General features: G+C 39.9%; 1 protein-coding gene across 8 annotated transcripts in view; it reads left to right on the forward strand.

Annotated features, from left to right (window-relative positions):
- RBMS1 (RNA binding motif single stranded interacting protein 1) overlaps nt 1–26,247 on the forward strand; it is a 241,679-nt gene that overhangs the window by 209,641 nt on the left and 5,791 nt on the right. For 7 of the 8 annotated variants that reach the window (XM_039494102.1, XM_039494104.1, XM_039494103.1 and 4 more), the window contains 6 exons: nt 12,298–12,413; nt 14,092–14,141; nt 14,244–14,337; nt 17,989–18,039; nt 24,224–24,334; nt 25,483–25,563. In XM_039494102.1, coding sequence (XP_039350036.1) covers nt 12,298–12,413; nt 14,092–14,141; nt 14,244–14,337; nt 17,989–18,039; nt 24,224–24,334; nt 25,483–25,563 — 503 coding nt within the window. The remainder of the gene's footprint in view (nt 1–12,297; nt 12,414–14,091; nt 14,142–14,243; nt 14,338–17,988; nt 18,040–24,223; nt 24,335–25,482; nt 25,564–26,247) is intronic. The other variant, XM_039494105.1, reaches the window with a different exon arrangement.

A 26,247-nucleotide genomic window follows, 5' to 3' on the forward strand; every position in this document is an offset into this window, starting at 1 on the left:
GCCTGGAACACAGTAATGCCACTTTTGTAGAAAATAACACCATGATTGTTTTCATTTTCACAGTAGAGCTTCACTGGGAAGCAGTACCGTTGTGTTCCACTCAACAAAGTAGAAAAGCAGTTCAGATGTCTTGAGCCAAATTCTGCACTAACTTACATCCTGTGTAACCCAAGTTAATTGTATACTCATTAGAGCAGAGGTTGATTGGTGGCCCGTGGATCAATTAGCTGCTGTTTATTTTTTTTTAAAAAGTGACCTAAACTTAGTGTTTTGCCATCTACCCATGCTTTTGTTTGAAGTCATTCACTTGCTGGCAAACTGGATCCCATAAGCAACATCTTTGTGGCCAGCCTATGGAAAATCCTTTTGAAGTGCATTGAATTTTTCCACTCTGCATCTGAAACAGATTTTCAAGTTCTTGAGCAAGGGAAAAAAGATACCCACAGAAAATGCTAGAAAAATGCAAAAGAATTCTGAGTCAAAATACATAGGAGCTCAGTGGCAACAGACTATGCTCACACCACCTTCACTGATATCTTGCTTGTTAAAAATATAATTACAGGAAAACATGAATTAAATTTGAAGTCACTCTATATAACACGAAAAGAGAATTTTATCACACAGAGCAGCAGAGTAAATTAGGAAGCAAAACAGGACAATACATGAGGAAAGAATACATGGCTAAGATTCCAGGCTTCCTTTGGTAACTGTTTCACAGGGACACTCAAGAAAGGATTTTACAAGTTACAGAGTTATTAACACATTTACTGGTGTTCTACTCCCATTGATGACACATCCTTCATGCCCAGACCTTGGCGCAGAGAACACAGGAAAAGGAAAACAACAAACAGCAAAAACATAATTTAGCTTGTTTAATAAAACTACATACATGCCTCATCCTTGAAAGATGACTCCTGCATGAGTCAATCTGTGGTTTGATAGGCATGGAAGGCTGCTTCCCCTTACCCAGCTTGATCTATTGAAGGGTGACATTTTGACTTGAGTGCCTTTTGCAGACTCTCTGCACTGGGATGTGTTCCATAGCCTACCAAATAATAATTGCATGAAAACTATGGACTTTAGGGTTAGGGGCTGTAACTTCCATTTTCCTGTTGACTATCTTTGCAAATATCCCATGTAGATCATTATTTTGTGAGGTGGAAAATCCATGAGGCAGTAAGTAGATAATGGTACTGTTTTCATTGAATGTTAACTGCTCTCTTGTCTTCTTTCATTTTGCTTTGTTTTATAATACTGAAATTGCTCAGACACCATTAAAAGTCTCATGAGTAGGAGCAGACAAAGCTCTAATCAATATTTAGGTATTTCTAACCAAAAGGAAAGGACTGTATAGAATCTGTGCAAAACTGGCAACTGCAAAATTGTGGGAACTCCTGCTAGTGGTTATTAGGTTGCTCATTTGCAGCTCTGTGTCCTGCCCACGCATGGATGGGCAGCTGTCAGCTTATCATAGCTGATCACACCCTGCCTACAGTGGGCCCTTTTGAAGCCAGAGTTACACCTTTGTGCTATCAGGTTTTACCAGGTAGAAGCAGCAAGTTGTTGGGCAGGATTACATTATAGGAGTGATTTGTATAACAAGTGGGGTGGGGGCACTGTGTAAATGTGACTATCTGGGGACAGTAAGATACACTCATTGTTAATACTACAAATACTTAGTATTACACTGCTCATTATTCAAATAAGTAGGTGAGGAAGGGCGTCACTGAGAGAAGCTACATCATTAAAAGCTCAGTGATGCTACCATGTAGGCACAGCGTGGAGTTGTGGGTGGTGAGAAGCTGCCCTGTCCCTTGGGGAAAATTTCTGTGGAGGTAGAATTGCTCCTGATGCTCCCTGACACAGGCAGAGTTCTTGATATACAGTAACTCCTCGCTTAACGTTGTAGTTATGTTCCTGAAAAATGCTACTTTAAGTGAAACAATGTTAAGCTAATCCAATTTCCCTGTAAGAATTAATGTAAATGGAGGGTTAGGTTCCAGGGGAAAAATTTTCGACAGACAAAAGACTGTATGTATATGTATATGTATATGTGTATATATGTATACACACACAGTATAAGTTTTAAACAATTTAATACTGTACACAGCAATGAAGATTGTGAAGCTTGCTGAGGTGGTGGAGTCAGAGGGTGCAAGAGGGTAGGATATTTCCCAGGGAATGACTTACTGCTAAATGATGAACTAGCACTTGGCTGAACCCTCAAGAGTTACCACATGGTTGTTAATGTAGCCTCACATTCTCTACAAGACAGCACGAATGGAGGGAGGTGATAGCATGACAGAGAGAGACAGACACACACACACAGGGCAGCTTCCTGGCCCTTTAGCAGGCCATACAGAGACAATGGAGAAGGCTCACACCCTACTGAGTCAGGCACAGTCTGTTCCTAAATGGATAGTAAGAGGGTAAAGTTGTACAAAGTAGATGATTATCCTTTGGGGGAGTGAGGACGGAGCAAGTTTAGAGCCATACAAAATGAAACTTCAGAAGTAGAACTGCATGTTTAAACTGAAATATTGTGTACTAAAAACTTGTCTAAAATCAGCAAACAGAGCTGGATATTGAAACACTGTTACCAGGATGGAGAGGGTAGGAGAGGGGGATTGTAATGAAATAAGTGTAGGAGGAAGAACATCTCTTTTAGTTAAAATAACAAAGATTGGATTTAAGAAGGGTTTAAACACAGTTATAGGAGCTGGACCTCCTGGGCAGCATGAGAAGACAGATCAGGAAACCTTAATGCAAAGTGCCCTGTAAAGGCAAAAAATAATGAATGCGGCTCAAGTATGTATCCTGACAGTGGAACTTCTAAGGGAGGTGCAGGATAGAACTATTTCCTTACACAGACTATTAAACAATCAACAGTTACAGGTGCCCAACCCTGAGAGTTAACCAAGATTAATATAAAGCTGGTTCTTTACTCAAATACCTATATCCTATATTAAGTGCAAACTCCCTCCCTCACCCCAATATTGATGTGATGTCAAGGTTACAAAGGGTTTTTTTGGTTTGGGGTTTTTTAAAGTCATGCAAAAAGATAAGGCTCAAAGATCAATGTTCAATCAACCATGTTATAAATCCACAGTGGCACCTACTATCTCTTGAAGCATTTCTAATGTGCCGAACACTCAAGTATGATTTCTTTTAACAATTGTTTCTTTTCCTGGGATTTTGTTAACTATGTTAGATGAATATTTCTCTCTCTTTATGCCATAAAATGAGATGTGCCATGACTCATGTAACATTACTGGGAGAACCTTAACTTTTGCATATGCTGCCTTTTTAACTTTACCTGTGCAATCAGTTAGTTTTAATATTACCTTAACATAACTTGCATTTAATTTCCTTTTTCTTTTTTAAGAAAAGTAATTGTCTTTACTGAAGAATGGAGTGTTTAAAGGTTCTCAGGCTGTGAAATCTGAATGTCACTGAAGTGAATTTACATTTAGGAAATGACTTTCCCTGAAGTGGTGGTGTTTTTTCTCAGTTTTGGATTTTTCTTTCATATCACGTAAAATATTTGGGCTTTGGCAGATTGAGGTATGGACCCCTGTGTATCTCCATTGTGGTCAATTAACAGAATTTGGCCCCAAATATTGAAGATGGTCAGTAGTTAGAGCAGCTCCTTTATAGTTAAAGTTATAGTTATGTTCTGACTGGAAGAATTGGGTTGCATGAGTGTAACTGAAGGCAGATTTTGGACCATTGAGTTTAAAGTAACTTTTTAAGGTTTTAAAAAGGGTGCCTAAGTTTTATTTAAAAATATAAAGTCCATTTTAATTCATATTCTGATTAATTAGCAAAATGGGAGTTTACATGGATTAGTTTCTATAATTTGTGGTGTGTTCCAACTTCTGCCAACCAGTACTACCTATTTTTTAGATGGAATTGACCAACTGCAGATCTCCAATGAAGTGAGCATTGCAAGTACCTTGCACAACTACAACACACACAGCTGACTTTTACAAGTTTCACTATCTGCTATCATAGTCAATCTGACTAAAAAAACAAAAAAAGGGGGGCGGTATTTTAGTTGCCCTAATTTGGAGCCATACTCTTCCACCTTTACTCATACTATGTAATGCCTTCCTCCATGAGTAATCTCATGAAATTAGTGAGACTACTCATAGAGTAAGGTACTGCTCAATGTAAGAATCTGTCCCTTGGTAAATTGGTAAACAGAAGTAGCAAAAGAATTTTCAGAAGACACTAAATCGAGATTGTGGTCCTTATCTGCCATCTCCTTCTCAAAAGATTTAGGAGTCAGAGTTGGAAAATTCTTTTAACTGCCAGAAGAGATCAGCACTGTGTGTTTTTAATGTTGTAAATTAATTTTAATTTTCTTGTGTATCCACTAGGTTAAGCCTGTTGCTTTCATCATACTTCACACCGAGTGGCTCCTTCCTCCATGAATAGTTCCATTGAAGTCATTGGGACTATCCATGGTGTAAGGTACTACTCACTGTGAGTATGGGAATCAGAATCTGACCCTTAGTTTTTATTATTAGGTCATTATAGAACAATTTGTTTTCATAAAGTTGTTTGGTACTATCTGTAGCAGTGATCTCTCTAGACTATCAATATATAGTAGAACCTCACAGTTATGAATGGAGGTTGTTCTTAACTCTGAAATGTTTGTAACCGAACAAAACATGATGGTTGTTCTTTCAAAAGTTTTTACAGCTGGAAATTGACTTAATGCAGCTTTGAAACTTTATTATACAGAAGAAAAATGTTGCTTTTAACCATCTTAATTTAAATGAAACAAGCACAGAAACAGTTTCCTTACTTTGTGAAATCTTTTTTTAAACTTACCCATTATTTTTTTAGTAGTTTGTTTAACACAGTACTGTACTGTATTCTCTCCGTGCCCCCCCCCCTTTTTTTCCTTTTGGTCTGTGCTGCTGCCTGCTTGCATACTTCTGGTTCCAAATGAGGTTGTGTGGTTGACCTTTCAGTTCGTAACTTTGAGGTTCTGTTAGCTAGTTAGATACAGGCAAGTACCTGTGCACGCTCTTACAATCTTGATCTAAATTCTGAGATGACAAAGTGCAGCATTCTGGAAATGTCTTTGCCTGCCACTAATACATTTTAAATTGAGGGTTTTTTTCCTTGACTTAATAATGAAACTGAAAGTCAATCAATATAAAATTATAGTATCCTGTGTAGTAATTAATTTTAAACAGACCCATAGTCTTTAGTTTTCAAAGTACTACTGATTTTTAAAAACAAATATGTAGAAAACACGTAACTGAAATTGTCAGAGGGAGCCTGGACATTTTGGCAGCTCAGTGGTGGGGACAGATAAGGTTTGGCACCTAGGAAGGTGTGGAATGCAATTTGGAATTGATGGATGTGCACATTACCTGGATGTTCCTGCTAAAATGATAAGCTGAAATAGTTAAATGCTAAAACGTAAATTGTCATCATTAGGTTTCAAAAGTTAATACTCCATGGAGAATAATAGGCAGTTAACATCTCTGAGCTATCGGGCAGACACCACAACATCAGTTTGCAGTTGGTTAAGCTTCAAAGGCTTTCTTCACAACCATTTTATTATTTTAAATGAAAGCTTAGATCCTGAAGCATAATTATGTGGCAAGAGGTGAATTGCATGGCTGTGAAATAGTTTTTCTAGGGATTGTCCACGTGTATTCCACTTCCGGTGAGCGTGCGCACCATGAATGAGGGATCTGAATCTTTTTGAATAGTAGTATCCATTGGGACTGCACCTGCACTTTGCATGCCCCCTGGAACCCATAGCCGCATAAACTTCAGGGCACCTCCATTCGCCCTTCAATTCCTTCTTACCCCTGAGGCTTTGAGACAGAACCCTCTAATGTCCCCATCTCTGCACACTGTGCAGTTGTTTTTTCTTTAGGTAGTATATAGTTAGTATCAGAGGGGTAGCCGTGTTAGTCTGGATCTGTAAAAGCAACAAAGAATCCTGTGGCACTTTATAGACTAACAGACGTTCTGCAGCATGAGCTTTCGTGGGTGAATACCCACTTCTTCAGATGCAAGACTTGCATCTGAAGAAGTGGGTATTCACCCACGAAAGCTCATGCTGCAGAACGTCTGTTAGTCTATAAAGTGCCACAGGATTCTTTGTTGCTTTTATATAGTTAGTGCAATTAGATTTACACACTTTAAGCTCTTTGACAAAGAAAGAAGTCTTCAAGTCCGGGAGGTGCCCTGGCACTGAACAATCCTGGACATGAAGGCATTGAAGTCTCCAGCATTCAAATCCTGTCCCTTTTGCGAGGTAGTTATTTCCATTAATGATGACACTCTAAAAACATCATCTTCCTGTCCTTGGAAGTGGCTGACTCCAAAAGAAATCTAAACAGCAGGGACCACCTAAGGCAACATCTCGGGACAAGGACCCCAAAAAGCTGGAACTCTTTGGGCATAAGACATACTCCTCAGCCAGTTTACAGATACCCATATCAAATTACCAAGCACTCATGGCTAAATATACCTTCCTGAACTGGGATCAATTGTCGCTCCTTCTGGAACACAGAAAGGTGCTCAGGTCGCTGGTGTTAGAGGGGTAACTGCTTGCCTGGACCTCTTTACAGGCCATTAATGCCGTGGACACAGTAGCTCATGGTATGGCGACTGCAATCACAATGTACCAGGCCTCCTGGTAACAATCCTCTGGAATACTGAAGGAGGTCCAAATGACCATCAAGGACCAATGCTTTGAAGGCTGCGATCTCTTCTTCCTGACAGAGCCCTGGACATATTAAAGACTCATGGGTCACCATGTGCTCTCTGGGAGTGTACATCCTAGTCCCCAGGAGAAAACAATATAGGTCTCAGAACTATTGAACAGACAACCTCCTTCATACTACTGCAGCTAGCAAAGATTGTCCAAGCCTCTGAGGAAGAGGCTGACCCACTCTGTGCCCTCAGCTACAGGGTGCAGATGCAGCCCCAATGGACAATACTATTCAAAAAAATTCTGATCTTGTGCACATGGAGTGCGTATGTACCAGAAGTGGAATACTTGTGGATAGCACCTTTGAAAGATCCACAATTACTATAGGCCCTGGAGTTATTGTGTAAAACCTTGTCCCATCTGAAGTCAGTGGTGCCAGGATTTCACCTGTTAAGTCTAGAGTTAAATTTAGGATAGTTTTATTTTTTTCTTAATTCTCTCCTCTTGTGCCTGCTGTTTAATTAAGGAACAGTAATTGGAGAGAGAGAGAGAGAGAGAAGTTAATTGTGACAACTCAAAATGTGCTACTATGGCACTATTAGAAGGATCAGGGAGATGACCTTTGGCCCCTGAACTTTATATTCAACAAAACAAGGATTAATTTGATGAGAGTGGAGTCCATTCAGTTTCTCTCAAAAAAAAAAAAATATAAAGCTACTGATGATATGATTTTGGGCCTGCACTAGACAGACATGATTTAGGGTTTTTTGTTTGTGTTTTTTAATCCAGTTTTTGGCAAAAGTGTCTAGCAGTATGGTCTTGCTGCATCATTGTAGAGATATTTTAATGTCGGAATTCATTGGTACCATATGCTTTGTTACTCGGCAATATGCTGTGAAAAAATACTAAAATATGCAGCTTTTAAGCAAATTGTTTACAGAAGTAGAATTTTAAAACTACCTTGTTGAGTTTTCTGTATTTTAAATGCAAAAGTGAATGCAACTGTAATGTTGAGAAAATTAGCATTCAGAAGTAAAGGCATTCGAAAGTTTTATGTGCTACAGTAACACTAACTTTGCCACTGTATATTTTATGGTAAATATTGAACAGTTCAGCTCAGAGTATATGAAGGTATACATTTAACAAGCAACACAGACTGCTATTGTACATACATGTCCTGTATATGCAACAGAAGAATTTACATCCTTATAGGAAACATAGCATTTGAATTGCCTGAGTAACATTACAGTCGTCTTCTCCTTTTAAAGGAGGGAGGGGGAGAAGAAATTTGTGGTAAGATAAAAAGACTCCATGGGAGGTGCAGGTGTGTTGTACTTCCGGCCGTGAAGCACTAATCACTCTACCAGTTTAACTGAGGAAAAGTACATGCAACAGATAAAAAAACACCTCAGTCTAATAGCACAAAGGACATCACTATAGTAGTTTTTACAACTACCAGTAATTATACAGGATGGGATTTTCAAAAGCACCTTAGTGACTTAGGAGCACAAATTCAATTGGAAGTCATGAGACTTGTTTCTAACCCACTGAGATGTCTTTGAAAATTCCACTCTCTTTCAACAATATGATGACAGTTTCTATACTACAAATCTTTCTAATGTCTATCTAGGTAATTAAATGGTCCCCATCATGCTAGGTACCTGAGCACTTCCCAACTATTAAAAAATAGAAATAACTGTATGTCTTTCTTCCTTCCCAGCCTGATGGAAAAATAGCTTGACTAGCAGGTAGTTGGTTTTTATATGTCTGTAAGTTCAAGTGAAATGTGTATTTGTGGAATTTACTGAAGGAACGCTATGCTGCAGAAATTATATATTTTTTTCATTTTTATTATTATTATTATTTTATTTTAAATATCTGAATGCAGCGAGGCCTGTCATTCTTACATGTTTCAGGAGTGAGTTCCATAGTGTAGGATCAGATTCTCTGCAGGTTGTGTCCTGTACTCAGGAGCCTCCCATTGGTGGCTGACTGGTTCATGGTTCTGATGAACATAGCTGTTGTGGGAAGTCATGGTTGCAGAGAGGGAGCTAATAGTTAGGCTCAAACAGGTGATGCTTGTGGGGTCTGGACAGAGAACTTGAATTGGAATGTGTCAGTCCAATTAGACTGGGGAGTCGATGCAAAAAACAGAGCACTGTGCAGTGTGCTCACAGCAGTTTGTGGAGTTAACCATATGGGCGGCTGCACTTTATACCAGTTGGAACTTGCAAGGCATATGGCTTCATTTCTGGATATGAGTAGCAATAATCAAGCCTGGAAAGCAAAAACACATGGATCACCATGGCCAGGTCTGTGTCCAAAAGGTGGGGCACAATCTTCAGGCAAGCTGCAGGTGGATGTGGGTTGCTGGGTTTTTGTTTTTGTTGTTTTTTTGCCATGGCTATTTGGATATTTAGAGTCCAATGCATAAAAGTAATTTTTCAATCATTTATACATTGTTTGTCTGACTTTTTTTCTTAAATTTGCCAGGGGACTGTTTCCACTGAGCTACGCAGAAAGTTTTGTTCTTTCTTTTTTCAAATGTTTGATCAAATTTTGTTTTGACAATACAAAGTAAATCACTCTTTTGGTATAAGAACACAGGTGGAAAACAACTTCTAAAGGAATGCCTTTGTGAAGGTTTTGCACATCTCACTGTAGAGATTTATAAAGAAAGAATAATGCAGCTTTAAGTGTTCACTGCCTGTGAATGCTATAATAATATATACCCATGTGGTTGGAAGTATATAGAGGGAATTTTTTAATACCTTTATATGACTCAAGCCAATTTCTCTTCATCGCATCAAAATTTACAGTATATTTTTAGAAAATACATCTCCTTCCTGTATCATTAGACACAATTTAAAGTAACCTATAAAAAACCAGACACACATAGGATCACTGGCTCCTTCTGTGCCATAAATTTTTCCCTGTGTTAAATCATAAGCTTACACGCATTACAATGGATACATCAAAATGCTGAAATCAAGGAGTTAAAAATATTTAGGGCCAGAGTCCAATATCTTTACTCACTATGAGTAGTGCCTGATTCAGAGTAGTCCTATGGACTTCAATGGGACAATTTGTGGAGTAAGATGCTGTCCAACATGAGCAGGAGTATAGAAATCTGGCCTTTCTAGTACACGCCCTTCAGTACCTTCATAAGATACTTTTCCCCCAAAAGATATAGAAGGATAAGAAATAAAAAAGCCCCTTCTAACAACAGTAGACATCAAAGATGGAAATAACTCTTGGCTTTAGAGTCCATTTCCTTGCCAGTACAGCGTTGCTCCCTATAGTATGTTTTTCAGTATTTGTCCTTTCCATTTGGGGCTTCCACCACTTCCCTTGTGGGACTACTCTATGGTCCTATACATCTCAAAGGATTTTTTTTTCCATATTGTCAGCTTAAATTTTCCCGATCTTAATTTATCGCTATGCAATATCAAGTAATTTCCCCTTAAGATTTATTTTTAAGTGTTTTCATGGAAGGTGCCAGATTTCTAGACCCAGACACTGAATATTTATATTTGTCTACTGAATATATACAATGTAGGCAGTAGCAGTGCAAGCTTCCTCACTGACATGCCTCATATTCAACCTTGACCACAAGGGACCACCTGTGAGGGTGTTTCTGCCTCTAAGTCCATGCATCTTTCATGGAAAGACTGCCAAGAAGTATGCAGGTATGATGTGAGTATTTTCTCAGTAGAACCAGAAATAGTATCAATAATTGATTTCATATAGGCCAGCCCCAGATAATGACTTGACCACCCAGCCTGAGGCAGACTTAAACTGATGGCTTAGAGGTGAAAGTCTTTGCCTTGTTATTAATCCTCTGAGTTATCCAGTCCCCACTGTTCAAAGGTTCAGAAACAAGTCATACAAAAGATGAAAGAAGAAATCAGCTTTAGCACCTTTAGACAGTACGAATAGCATGTGGGCACTAATATCTATATTGAAAGATTTTTTGTTTATTTTTGTTACAGGTGTGCTACCATTTTGATTTCTTGTCTCCTAATCCTATATGTCTACTTCACATTTGGAAAGATCCAGCCTTCTCTCGCTGGGGTGTTACCTATTAGAGAAAGGATAAAGGAATGTCATGAAACAGCTTAGACAGCTCATGTAGTAGGAATTATTGGCAGTGATTTGTGAAGAGCCAAGTCACAATAATACTTCCACCCTGTGGGTGGAGTGGGATGGGAAAAGACTGCATCAGTGAAAGGTGCTCAGAAGGGTGATAATTTAGGGTAATAATGGGGAAAGAGTAAGATGCAAACTTTTCCACCTATATTTTCTCTTTATGGCTGCTTACATTTTGAGATAAGAAATAGAAGTGATCATGGTTAGTCTGCTATGTAAAAGACTAGAAAAGAGAAAACACCATCAAGCTGTAGGTGATCCCTTTTTCTGAGGCTGACCAAAGAGTGGGGTAAAAGGAAAATAGTCAAGAATTTCAGGTTTCAGTTCTGGGCTCTGTCCCCTCTATGCTGCAGAGGTGAAAAGGGGAAAGCAGCTGGGAATCTGCCAGTGCAAAGTGGCATAAGATTGGATTAACAGCCTACACTGCTTCCACATCAAACCTTGAGTGTTGTGGCATGACATGGTGGGCAGAAGCAGTGTTAAGAAAGGGAGATTTTGTGCCAGAGTGCCTGAGCTCTGGCTATTCTGGCCTAGCCGAGCAGAATGTATGCACCTGTGGGAAGCTACTGAAATGTCGAAGGGCTGCTATAACTGACAATGGGAACCTGACCCAGAATGCAGGAAGCCCAAAATGATGTAAAACCCTACGCCCCAACCCATGATCTTCCTGGACTACACCTTGTGAAAGGCACAGCTCAGAACTAGATCCACAGTCTTCATTAGTTTACAGAACAATGGAACACACATGGGATAGTTGGTAGAACACATCATGGTCATGTTACCATCTTGTTATATCTCTATCTTAAAGGGACAAGTCAATTTAAATTTTTCATTTTATATCTCACTTAACCTGTTAGAAATAACACATGATGACTGAAACTGAAAGAGATTAGAGAAAATGTTACTTATTTTTCCATTTAGTTTGCTTTAGGCATTTGACGGTATTTGTATGTGATCAGTTTAGCTATTTACCCTCCATAGATAGTTAAGCACCTACCCCCCAACTAATTCCATACTGCACGCCACAGTGCTGATGTAGACCCCATTGACTTTTAGAAACTGACTAGATTTTACATTGCGACTGCCCCTTTTACAACACGTTAAACTACTAAAAAAATAAAAAAACCCAGAAAAGTAGTTTAAACAATTTTGGGTGTATATGGTTAGAAGAAAATGGATTGGTCCCCGTATCCCTCAAGATTTGTATTCTTTAGTTGCATGTGACTTGATTGTCAACTATTGATGGTACAGTATATTGTAGAATAGGTATTCTCATGTTCAGTCCTGCCCACTAGTTGATGCTCTATCAAGGGTCTGTGTTAATGCTGTAATTTTAACATTAAATATTTTTAAAGTAAATAAAATGTCATGTGTTTTACTTATAAATGTATACAATATTTGGACTGCCTAATAAATTTTATACAAAAATGCCTAATTCAAAGTATTCCTTATTCCTTTAGCTCCTGCAGAACCTTTATTGTGCAAATTTGCAGATGGAGGACAGAAAAAGAGACAGAATCAGAACAAATATATACAGAACGGGAGAGCGTGGCATAGAGAAGGCGAGGTGAGACTTGTAAGTCCTCCCTTCAAGCTTTAGTGTGGGTGTGTGATAATGAATACTTACAAAAATGATAAGCATATAGACTTCTTGGCTTGGCCTTTTGGCATATTAAATGTGTGCCAGCACCTCTCTCATGACAGGTTGTAACTTTTTATAAAATATTTAAATTCATCTTTATTTTTCTTTTAAAAAACTCTTGATCATCAATGCAAAGGAGGATTGGAATATTTTACACGAGGAATTGGATGGCCTTGAGGACTAGAGTAATAGAAATGGATGAAATTTAATAGTACAGGGTCATTCATTTAGGGACTAATAAGAATTTCTAATAAATTTGGGGCTCATTTGGAAACAACGGAGGATGAAGAAGACCTGACGTACTGGCAATGACAAGAAGACTGTGAGCAACCAGTGTAATGTAACCATGAAAACAGCAAATGCAATTCTAGGATATATCAGGAAAGGTATTTCCAGTAAAGATTTGGAAGTATTAATGCCATTGTACTGGTAAGATCTCATCTGGAATACTTTGTACAGTTCTGGTAATCGATGTGTCCTTGCAAGAGGAGACTAAGAGAGCTTCGCTTGTTTAGCCTAATAAAGGGAAGGCTGAGAGGGGATATGACTGCTCTCTATAAATACGTTGAGGGAGTAAATACCAGGGAGGGAAAAGAACTATTTAAGCTAGAGGATAGTGTTGGCACAAGAACAGATGGATACAAGCCGGACATGAAAAATTTTTAGGCTGGAAATTAGAAGAAGATTTCTAACCCGCAGAGGAGGGAAGTTCTGGAACAGCCTCCCAATCGGACTAGTGGAGGCAAACGATCTAACCGGTTATATGATGGTGTTTGGTAAATTTATGAATGGGATTTATATCACAGGGTTGACTGTGATAGTAGGGGACTGAGCTTGGTGACCCAGGAGGCCCATTCCAGTCCTGTGTCCCTATGTAAATGCAAAAGATGAAATCCTGATCCTCTTGAACTCAATTGAAGTTTGCAGGGGAGCAGGATTTTACCCACAATATATACAACCAGTGTAAAACTGCCAAAAAACATAACTTCAGTCATATATAACTAAACAGTTTGTTCATACAGCATTGAAATGGGTTAAGTCATGTGAATGCTGTAAGTCAGTGAGGATTGAAATACGGTGCTGTACCTATTTTACAACATATGAGAGAAATACACAAGTGCAGGGCAACATGCTGTTTTTTCCCAATCACACTGATACCATAGTCTGTCTTAAATTTTAATATCCAAGGTAATTCTTCCATATGCTTTTACTGTCTTTAGTAAGACTAAACATTTGAGGCTATGAAAATGTACACATCTATCTTCTGAAGAACAGTTCTCCACATTCATTTTTACAGTTAATGCACCACAGGCAAAACACACACATACCTCAATTTTTCAGATATTGCATTTCTCTCTTCATACTGAAACTCTGTATTCTGAGCCAACATTATAGTTCAGTGACTGCTTTTACTATGTAATTACTTTCGCCTACTGTTAACCTTTCCCTCAGCACAGGAAAATAAAATATCACATCAATTTTTTACTAAAGAATAATATATTTAAAGAAGGATTTTTGTAAACAATTTCCAAAATAGAATTTTGTTAACTCTTCCATTTTTTTGTGTGTGTGTATATATATATATGTACATATTTTATTTTTTTCCTTAAAGGCTGGAATGACGCTTACTTACGATCCAACTACAGCTGCTTTACAAAATGGGTACGTCAAGTGGTGACACTAAACAAAATAATTTTCTGCATTATGAAAGATTCATAGAGTTATTACATTGGTAGGGTTTAATTTTTTTTTTTTATTTTGTAGATTTTATCCTTCACCATACAGTATTGCAACAAACAGGATGATCACTCAAACATCTATTACACCATATATTGCTTCTCCAGTTTCTACGTACCAGGTTTGTACTTAGAGCTCAATCACAGAATTGATTCATAGGGACTGATGCTTATTTACTGGTTGCCACATGTTTTTTTTTTATGGATCTCTACAAAGATGCTAAACTAAAATGGCTATTAAATTCCATACAGGATTAGCACAGATGCCACATGAGTGACTAACAGGGTGCTTGTTTTGAAGTGCTGCTTATTTTATGTAGCACAGCAATGTAATTAGATGTAAGGAATCTTGCAAAGTAAAGGCTGTTGCTTGTGGTTACAGCTAAGGTATTTGTTGGCCACTTGTAGATTTCATATATCGTTCTCTATTGTCCTCCGTGGCAGTTTGCTGAATCCTTTTTATGTCTGTGGTGTATTTGTAAGAGAATACCTTTATTTAAACCCTCTTTGCTTTGGTTGACCGGCTTTTGCTTGAAGATTTGCCCATGGTGCTGGGGCTTCCTTTAGGCATAAGGAGTCTTGAGAAGAGATTAGACACTCACTATACCCTAGGGGAGAAAGATTGAAGAAGAGTTCAGATGTCTGGGAGAAAATCATGGACGGCCATGAGGTCAAGTACAAATATTTCCACATATGTGCAAAGCATTCTGTGGCCTAACTGGGCCTTTTAAACCAGGAGTTATTTTGGTGGTATAAGGATTGTAGAGCAAAGAGTACTCAGTGCACACTTTGGAATCTCGCAGCCCAGTCCAAAGCACACTGAAGTCAATTGGAATCTGTCCTTTGACTCCAGTGGGCACTGAAACATAGGCAACTGGCATGAGTAATTCTGCTTCCCATTATAATAAGCTTACAAAAAAATTAATATGCTGATAAATGATGCATACAAAGCAGTATCACATTTGGTATAAAGCTTTCAGGAATGCTGATTTTTAAATACCACTCTGATCTTCTGTATTTCCATTTATTGAGAGTCCGGATTTACTGCTGCAGTTCAGTAGCATCAGTCAAAGGCTGACTTTCCACACCACAGCTTAAAGAGACATTTAGCTATTGCTGTTTGCAGTGCTATTGTAGCTGTGTTGGTCCCAGGATATTCGAGAGACACATTGGGTAAGGTATTATCTTTTATTGCACCAACTTCTGTTGGTGAAAGAGACAAGCTTTCCAGCTTACACAGAGCTTCACTTCTTCCTCAGGTCTGAAGAAGAGCTTTGCGTAAACTTAAAAGCTTCTCTCTTTCACCAGAAGTTGGTGCAATAAAAGATATGACCTCGCCCATCATGTCTCTCTAATTTAGCTATTGTAGGTATTTACTTCGTATAGGAGAGACATCCAAAAGCAAAGTAGAATAGATCAAAGATTAAACCAAAGGAGTAAAAAATCCTAACATCTGAAATGCTGAAGATTTTGCTTTTGTTAAATTTAGCAATTACCTCCCATTTCCTAGCATAAAACTGAGTTTAAGGGCCAAACTGTACCATTTGTGCAGAACAGGTGAAATACAGCCCCATACAGAGAGTCAGCACAAGAGCTGCATGTCCCTCTGGTCCCACTTAAGGCTTATATTGTCCCCTTGTAGAAACTTCCATATGGTTCAGCAGCCCCAGGTGAGGAAAGCAAAGGAGAATGGGCCTATTAATCTGTGCTTCCACTACCTATTGAAAATTGGTCATCCTGGGGAGGACATTATGGTACTGCCTTGATAGTCAGTAAACCTTGAGAATTATTATTAGCTTCCACCATTCCACCCCCCTACCCTGCAAAATTCCAGTGATTTTAGTTTTGTATTCCTTGTTAAAACAAAGCGAATCCTTGTTAGGGTCTCACTGTCCTTCAGGGAATCTCTCCGATTCTTTCCTTTGTTGCATGTGAAAACTGAAATTTGACATGGAAACACTAAGAAGTTACCTGTGAATAAAATGTAGGCTTTCTAGGCTATTTCCCATTCAAATCTGCAGCATATGGTATTGCATATTTCCAAATATCTGTTACTAGCAGTGTTTTTCAACATGTGGCACAAGGCTCAGATTCTAGAGAATGGAACAGTTTAAACACTGTTCACACTGTACTATCTGAAATGGTTGCATCCTTTTAATTAGAAGTGAAAATGAAAGAATAATTCTGTGTAGAAGGAAGTGATTTTTTTTTTCCTGGCCAAAAGAGTTTCATAATATGTGTATTAGTCACATCTTAATTACAGGTCCATGCTTGCTGAACATACAGCATCCTATCACTCACACAACCAGAATGCATCATGAAAATGAGACTTTTTTTCCTTGAGGTGCAGCAAAACCTGTTCTTAGAGTTAGTTTTACTGAAGGACATCAGATTTCATAACGTTTGGTTAGTGTTTGTTCATACTCTTTCTGCACCTCTGATTTACCCAGATGAAAGTCATGAGTCAGGTGAAGAGATCAGTCAAAGCACCAGTCAAATTGCACCAACAGTTTTGGCATTAAAGACTCTGGGTTCCTGAATTCCCTGGTCCTCAATCTGCCTTCTACAAAGTGAGCTGCAAAGGCAGGCTTCTGCTCTTTAATGATTGAAAAGGAAGAGAGTCATTCAATGTGACTCAAAAAATAATTGAGAAAGAAGGGCAGGAAATATTGATCTTTCAGAAAGTCACCTCAATTCACAACAAGGTCTAACTGCCTTTGCTCCTCACAGGACTCCATGTGAGGTGGTTTAGGCACCTTGTGGCCCTTAAGTCTCCAGCAGCACTAATTAGCCTATTTTAGGTGTACAGAAAAGATCGGAAACCTTCCTCATCCTCTGCATACTTTCTTGGTAGGAGATGGAGATGTGACAGCTCCATGTTTCTAGCCTGTCTTGACTTCCCTCACAAAAAAGTCTCTTTTGTAGAAGCAGAAATACTAGATAGTTGAAAGAGGCTGGTTTAAAGAACTAAGAGAAGCAGACTAGCTTATCAGTGTAGTTAGAAGAATCTTTTAAAGTTATCCTCCCTCAAGTCAGAAAGTCTCAGACAAAGTCAATCTCACTTCCCCTGAAAATCAAAGAGCTGCTTGCCATTGAGGAGAGAGTGCGTGTCAGAACCACACTCCCTCTTCCTGGTCTTTGAGAATACTGTACTCTTTTGGCCTATCAGGAGAAACCCAACTTTGGTAATCCTTATTCTTGTCCCTGTGACAGGTTGAAGCAGAATTACTGGTATTTTATCCATTGCAAACTGAGTAGAAACTACTATCAGACTAGCCAGTCCTTTCATTCCAATGTCACGTGAGCATAAACTCAGAGCAAACAATCTCGTGCTTTCTGAGACTTGCTGGTTACTTTTCCCATTGGGATTTCCAAGGACACATGGCATTTCACACTTCAACATGAGTGGAAACCAAACTTCTCTTTCCACTGGGACCTTTACAGAGTATTCCATAGAGTTTCTAAGGCCTGCACTACAAATAAATAAAACGTACTGCTTTGAGAGTTGCACATGATATGTTATGTCCATATCTTGCCTTCCCATTAGGCTGTAGTTTTACTCCTTCCAACAGAGCTGAGGATTGTAAATAGGAGTTTTAATAGGAATCCGTGTTTCCTAGTCTACATCAGACAGAGGCTGGGTTAGGTAAGCAGATGAACAAGTGGAGGCTTTTTATGTTATGATTGATAAAATAATCACGATATTTAAAATGGGTGCATCCAAGAAAAATGATGATGATGATGATGAAAATTAAATCTTATTTTTGTTCTAGGTTCAGAGTCCTTCTTGGATGCAACCTCAACCATATATAATGCAGCACCCTGTAAGTTCTAATTCTTCCTTCTCCCACTGTCGCTCTTTTTGTGTTTGTGTAGATATAAAATACTTTACAGCTTTCTGAAGATCTCAAACTGTAGGAAATAGATCCATTCTTCTTCAAGTAATTGTCCCTACCAGTGCTCCACTTCAGGATGTACACGCACCTGTACATTCTTGAGCGGATATTTAGCCAGCAGTGCCTGTGGGTCCATGCCTGCATCCTACAGATTCCTCATGATCTGGTGTGATGGTATATAGGGAAAACCAGGCCCATTACCATTTCAGTTCCTTCTCAGCCACCTGCAGCTCGAGATGGAGTGTTGCAGTGCCCACTTAGCTAGCTGCACAGCTTGCTAACTTTTTTCTCTTAGTTTTTCATTTGTTTAGTACAATTTGTGCTTTGCGGGATTCCCCCTCCCTTTTTTGCCTGGTGTGGGTCTATATTCCAACTTGGCTTTCTTCTGCAGACTTTCCTAGTGGGTTATGCCAAGATACTAGGCTTCAAACCTGTCTGACTTGCCACATATCTTTGCCCTGTAGCGACAGGCACTCTGGCTGCCTCTGCTGCCTTGGGGAGACTCCAAATCCCCTCCAGGTGTGAAATCTGCACTGGATTCAGAAAATCTAAAAAAAATAAACAGAGGGAGGATAAACTCAAACTTCCTCTTATGGAAAGTTCTCTGAGACTTGTGGGGTCTGAGTCAGTTTCCCACCCACTGTATATCAGCTTCAGATCCTCAGAGCTCCCTGGTGACTGTTTCTGCTCCAGTAGCAAAGACAGTGGAGGCCCTTCAGATTCTTCCAAAACACCAAAAAAGAAAGAGACCCCTTTCTCCAGAACAAGAAACCAAGAGGAGTGGAAAGTCACCCCCTCAAACTGGGATTAATGAGTCCTCACGTCCCAGTGTGGGTACTGCTGAGGCTTCTACTCCCTCTAGTACTGAGACCCCAGCACTGGCTCAGAAGACCTTGCTGAATACTGATAAGCATCCAGCAAGCAATTTCAAGGGGCATCAGAGATGGTACTGGACTCAGTGCCTCCAAAGTATAAGGACTCCTCAAACATCAAGGTGTTCGACTCCTTGGTACTGTCTTCCTCAGCTAATGGTAGAGAATGCATGGACCATTCCTTGATATTGTCTCTGGTACCTCCCAACATGCAGCCTCCCAAGGAACACTATCCAAACTTCCCAGTACCTGCAAGAAACTGATTTCTCTCCTTTCAGAGATACCGGCAGGGATTTCCCTCCAGCACCAGTTTACCTTCCAGGGTCTACTTACCCTTCCATGACAACTTGACCTCTGGTATCTGTGTGATCTCCGGGTATCCACAGAGGGACTTGACCTCTGGCATTGATGTGGTCTCTGGCTACCCACAGGAAGGGTACTGAGAGAGACTTCCCGCTGGTACCAATTCATAGCTCCAGTACTGATGGTTCCATCTGAATTCTTAACAGCCAGTACTGATGTAGTCACTGGTCCCTCACTGGCAACCTGTACAAACACCACTTTCCCCCAGGACGTCCTCTGACTTTGAGTTGTTGGTTTAAGGTTTCTCACCCTTTTCATTAAAGTCTCTCCCTTGGAGTGCATCCCAAGGAAGAGAGTCCCAGTAGCATATGCATCCGGCAGAAACAACCTTTGGGTCCTACCTCTTTTCTTTACATCCCACCACAGTGGACCCCCTACGGTGAGCACTTTTACAGGGTACCCTCATAAGAGGACTCCTCAAGAACAGCAACAACTGACACCAGGTCTTAGTTCACAGGAGGAGCCTCCAGAGGAGCAGCAGCCAGGTTCAGAAGAGGAGACACCTCCTTCCCACAAATCCTCCTCCTCACTAGAGGAGACTGTTATGCCCCCGCTTCCCATCCTACTCTCGCACAGATAATTTCAAGGCCTTCCAGGAACTTGTGAAAAGGACTACAGAGACCTTACAAATCCCACTAGAGGAGATGCAAAATCTCAGCATTCCTTGCTGGACATTCTCCAGGCCTCACTGCAGGGCAAAATTGCCTTGCTATCAACAACACTCTACTGTCACTAGCTGATGACTACCAATGGTTCTGGTCAAGGGGAGGACATTGTTGCAATTCACTGGGAGGTGCTCTCAGTATCTGTGGGCCTAGTGTATTCCTCTATGTTTATCCCTGATGCCATTACTCTTCAATCTCTTGAATAAGCTGAAATGGGAGAAATCAGTGGCTATCCTCTTCGCACAATCGTAGACAAGGTAAATATGGTTCCCAGAGCTCCTTTGACTGTTCCTGGAACCATCTCTCTGTCTTCCGCTGTCAGTGAATCACTACACTACATCCCAGCCTCTTGTTACGTCATTTCAAGGAATGGGTATTAGATGGCTCTCTGGAACATAAACCAGGACAGCTCTCCAGAGATCCAGACAGTACTACTCAGTAATAGGAAACCCAAATATAGAAACATTTTCTGATCTGGCACTGCCTCTCGAGTCTCGCCTTTCCAACATTCTTAATTTACCTGGTAAATTTGAAAACTACAGGATTATAGCTGAACTCAGGCTGTAATGGCAGCTAGAAGAATCTTCTCTCTCTCTCACTCACTCTCACACTCACACACACACACCCCTTTAAAGAGTTTTCAGTCTTTGTTCACCCAACCACTGCAAAGTTCATTAAAAGCCTGTTTAATCTTTTTCCTACTGTCAAGAAACCAGCTCCTCCAGGGGACCTCAATTTAGTTCTTAACATGCTAAGAAAAGCCCATTTGAACCTCTGGGGAGCTGTTGCCTCCTTCATCTATCTCTCAAGATCTCATTCCTTATAGCCATCTCCTCAGCCAGGATAGTAGAAGAGCTAGGAGCCCTTATGGCTGACCCACCAGACATGGTGTTTTATTGTGACAAAGGGACATCATTTCCCTCACCCCCATTTCCTGCCTAAGGTATCTTCAGAGTTCCACATGAATGTCCTGATTAATCTACCAATGGTTTACCCCAAGCCTTAGCCTTCAAGAGAAGGAGCTAGTCTCCGTACACTGGACATAAGAGCTTTTGCTTTTAACTTTGATAGGACTAAGCCCTTCAGGGCTTCTCCTAGATGTTTACTCTCCACCACGGAAAGAACGAAAGGGCACCGGATCTCCACCCAAAGACTGTCTAAATGGGTTTCAGGATTACTAAGTCTCAGGGTTGCATTCCACTCCTGGAGTGATAGCTCATTCCACCAGAGTGCAGTCTACTTCTGTAGCCTTACTGAAGAAAGGACATGTCTCAGACATTTGCAGAGCTGCCACTTGGTCATCAGTGCATGCCTTTTCCCAGCATGGTGCTCTTGTGCATGCTTCCAGAGCTGATGCATTACCTGCCCTCTTTCTCTATGTTCTGGAGTTATTCTTGAGCTTTGGGGTTCAGAAGGAACTGGAGCAGTGGCAGGTGTATTCTCAGCTATACATCCTTGCACTGGAGCACAAGGTTGCGTAGGAGGCAGGTGTGAACCCATGAGTACTGCTGACAAAATCTCCAATCAAGACTGCACAGTTGTGCACACATCCTGAAGTGGGAGCATCATAGGGACAAAACATCTAAAAGAATTACAATTTCTGTACAAGGTAAGTAACTCTCCTTTCCATATTTTTTCTTGGATTTTGGTGATTCCACCATGGGACATTGCAGGCTAAGAAGGAGGGAGGAGGAGGTGATCAGTTGGAATTGGGGCTCAGTCATGACTTCTGCTACTTCACATTTTAACTACTCCAGCCTTCCTGTGCCAGGTCTCAGCTCTCCCCTTTGCTGGTCCTCAATAATAGTGGCCCAGGTTCGCTAAGGTACTTAAGTGCCTAAATCCAATATTTATGCACCACTGCAATCCACAAATCCCTGCTCAGCTGCCTCCGAACACTAGGTACCTACGCTCATTCATCACCTAAATATTTGCTGTAGAATTCCCTTAGGTGCCTAAGTTTTCTGTCTCTGGGCATGTGCACTGCTTCCTCAGGCAGATGCCGAGATGCATTGTATGCCTAAGTCCCAACATGATCTTCAGTCCAGCTGGAGATAGTCATGTCCCTGCCTATTTTTGCCTGTGGGAGCTAATCCAGTAGATGTACTCGGAGCCTGTCTATCCCCATACAAAACAGCCAGGAGGAGGAGGTGGCAGTGGCCTTCCTTATACCCTTCTGCCTAGTGGTTAGGAAACTCACCTGAGATGTGGGAGAGTCTGGTTCAATTCCTCTCCACTCCCAAATGATGAGATGAGAGAACCTGAGAGGTTCAAGTGAGGGCCCTAACCACTGGGCTATAGAGTCATTCTCACATTTTTTTTTGTCACTTTGAAAGTGAAAGATAGGAAGGAAAAGGGACATGGTCTGTGTGTTCAGGAAGGCAGGTTGATGAGGACAACTACATTTATCCCTAGCACAATTTCCTAAGGGATAAGTCCATGCTGAGACTGAACACTTTGTGACATATCCCACGTGGTGGTAATAGCCATGTGATAAATTGCAGAACCCATTTTAATAATGCTCGAGAGCAGGTCTACAATAATTCAGGCCAGCTGTTTGACAGAAGCAAAATATATGGTATGATATACATAGATTTATGGGCACTCATTTAGTTGCCCATGACTTCCCCACTCATGAGTAATGCAGGTCACCCCCGCTCATGGCTCATTTTTATATCACACAGTCATGTATTTTTTTATATATATATACCATCATATTTCCCCCTTCATCAGTACCATTCCACATCAAAATGACTGAGTTTATTGGTACTGACATTATATACACTGACTTGTGCTTTAATATATGCAGTACCATGGCTGACAAACAAGCACATTTTGAAATCTAGGAAGGAAATTGCCTTGACTTTAATTAACCTCCTTATGCAGGCTGGAAAATATAAATCTTTTTGGCAAAGTGTTTTCTGTTTGTGCAAGCAAAAAAGATGGTGTTGAACACTTACATCCTTTCAACATGCCCAACTGATGCATATTTTTTCCAAGTTTGTCATTTATGGAGACAACTGATTTTATTTACACCTTTTATCAATGTAGAGTTTTGAAATGATAAGCAAGGATGAAAGCCTATAAATTATGCTGTGATAAATGCAAATTAATAGGTTATCATGCTATTAGGGCTATTCCATTTACAGGTGTGCAATTCTAGCTATTATCTCGGTGAAATGAAAGATCTAGATTCCTGACTTCTCAGTTTTGGTCTTCGGCCTGTGTGGAAACTTGTTCTCTCTCTCATTCATTTGCTTTGCAGAGACGCTTGCAGTCTGCAGAACAGGAAATTCTTGCAGTGTTTGTGCCTGTGACTCATTTCATCGACACTGGTCACATGGTTGTTTTTCTAGCTACACTCAGTACTTTATAAAAAATATAAGACCTGCTGTAAAAGGAATAAATTATTCATTCAAAAACTTTCAGTGTGCTATAATTATTTCTATTAATTTTCAGCCTAAACCACTTTTCAGTCACACACTTGCATATATAATACAATATATTTAGAAACCTAATTTTACAGGAACATCTTAGGGTGGAAATAAACTCCACCTGTATCCCTCCATCTAAATTAACTGCTATGCATTCTTATGAGTTTTCTGAGCACCTGTACAGCAACTGAATATTTGGCAACTTCAGGTGCTTAAAAAGTATGTCCACTGTACATGCGAAGATGGAGAGACATGACACGAATGGGCTAATCCCATCATGTTAGATAGACTTTCTACAGAAGAAATGGTATTTACAACATAGCCCTTTGGTACTCGTGCCCTAGTGAAACTGTTACTTCCCTGATCAGAAGTTACAATGCCTAACTCAAGGGTATGGAACTTGCACAGGCAGTCATGGAAGTGCATCATTAGTTGCTGTTGAGGAAAATATTCTCTCTATAAGACAGTGGCACATGAAATATTTGCAGGTCTATCCATTGTACATCAAATCTTGCACTTTTGGTTGGAAGTTAAGCAATTAGTTTACAAATTCAGATTGGTGCATGAATAAATCGGGTAGTTAGCTATAAAATGGAGTAAAATCCTTAGGATCTCCAAGACCAGCTAGTAACCAGACTCATTGTTGCGGGTTAGGGAAAACCCTACTGGTGTATGCTCTTGGAATTAAAGTTCATGTTTTACATGCCTGAGCCAAAAGAGAAGTGAAATTAAAATCTGGATGGTCTCATTCTTAAACTTGTTTTTTTTTCTCCTATAGGGTGCTGTATTGACTCCCTCCATGGACCACACCATGTCACTACAGCCTGCATCAATGATAAACCCTCTGACACAACAGATGAGTCACCTTTCATTAGGCAGTACTGGAACAGTATGTGGCAATTTAATATAAAGCTCAGCATCTACAAAGGGAAAATGTTGTGTATTGATTACAATATCTATGTAGTGTACATGAAAACCAGCCCACTAAGTGTTTTTCCTCCTCAGTTAAAATGTAAATGGCTGTTTCCACACTTCAGTACAGATTCTTTAGGGCAGAAGAGCAAGCAGACAAGCTAGTGTAGTAGTGTGAAATGCATTCCAAATACATGGAACAAAGCAAATGAAAGTAGCCCAGTTCAAGCAGTTTTAATTCTAGAACTGGACTTGAAGCAGAAACAATGGTGCTGAGTTCACTCTTCAGGGTTCAGTGTTGTAAATAAATCGTTTGATTCACATACATTTGTCTGATATGAAGACATTTGATCTGCTAAAAACCTCTTACATCTGAATATTCAATTCTGTGCAATGTTATATCTAGCATACCAGATGGTAGTTTGATGTAGAGAAGTACCTATACCAAATCATTTAATACAGATGATTGAAGAGACCCGTCTGATGGTAACTTTTGCTCATTATTGACTTAAGCTACATTTGAACCACTTACCTAAAGGAACACCATGAGCTTCCTAGTTTAAACTGCATTCCTCATGGAAACAAATACACTAAATTTATAAAAAATACATGGCACACTTTATTTATATAAAGTCTGGCCTCCATTAGTGTACTTTCTTGCCACTTCTCAAATATAAATGTAATTATCCTCAACACCTCTGTCAAGCAGAGAAATATTATCCTCTATGTTCACAGATTTGAAACTGAGGCACAGAGATAAGAGCCTTGCTCAAAGTCACATGGTGTATGGCAGAACAAGAATTTGACACAGCTCTTCTGTCACAAGCCAGTTCCTTAACCGTAAGATCATCCTTCCTCCTTGGCTACATACTGATAAGAAAAAGGCTCAGACTGGAATTTTTTTGGAAGGAAAATACTTAACCTCTTTGTTTCTGAAGGCCAAAGTTGAGTTTGTGTAATAACACTGCTCAGTGGAGTACACCTCACCTCTCTGCACTGGTTATTGATTTTAGATAAAGCTTGCTTTGAATTCTCTTCCCTACCAGAGCACTCAAATATTTAAAAATATGTTATGGGGTCTGTATCAGATTTTATTTTAGCTGAATGTATTCTCTGTCTTTTTAGTACATGCCAGCCACAACAGCTATGCAAGGAGCCTACATACCCCAGTATACACATGTTCAGACAGCAGCTGTTCCTGTTGAGGTTGGTAAATTTTGTAAGAGGCAGGCTATTATAGCCAAAATTGTTATTTATTATTTTGCCAGAAAAAAATACAGATGAAAACATTACATTATGCAGGACCTTTGAGTACAAATTCAGTTTTATTAAACTACCACGATGTCATTATTTTCATCTAATAAATGTACTGCACCAGCTTGAACTTCTAATAGTTAGTTCTTCCATCCAAGCAGCGACCCAGCCCCGCCCTGCTTAGCTTTGAGATGTGACTGAATGTTGCAGTTCCAGGGGGAGCTATATCATTGAGCATTCTCAGTCTCTCCTTGGGCACTCTTTCCCAGTTACAGGCTTGTAACTCTCAGGGTGTAATCACACTATTTACACCTGTCCATCAACCATGTCCTCAGCAGGTCCAGCTGGATTTTGGCCCCTGCTTAGACTTCTGACCCGTAACCACTAAAAAAAAATATAGTGACAGAGAATAACGTGTTCAAATCAAAGTATTATTTATTCATCCACAGGAAGGAAAAAGGTTAAGGAACAAAAAGCTTATATGTGTATTATCTTACTTAAAACTTAGCATTTCTTTGCAAGTTTACGTAGGCCCCACTTATCCCAAGAACCCCCAGCATTGGGGCTGGGCAAGGCAGATTTCACCACTGCCCCTGCTCTTTCCCTAGTCTGTCTTCTATCTCCCTCTGCGCATAC

The sequence above is a fragment of the Mauremys reevesii genome, linkage group 11, assembly GCF_016161935.1.
Source record: "Mauremys reevesii isolate NIE-2019 linkage group 11, ASM1616193v1, whole genome shotgun sequence".
Classification (NCBI taxonomy): Eukaryota; Metazoa; Chordata; order Testudines; family Geoemydidae; genus Mauremys; species Mauremys reevesii.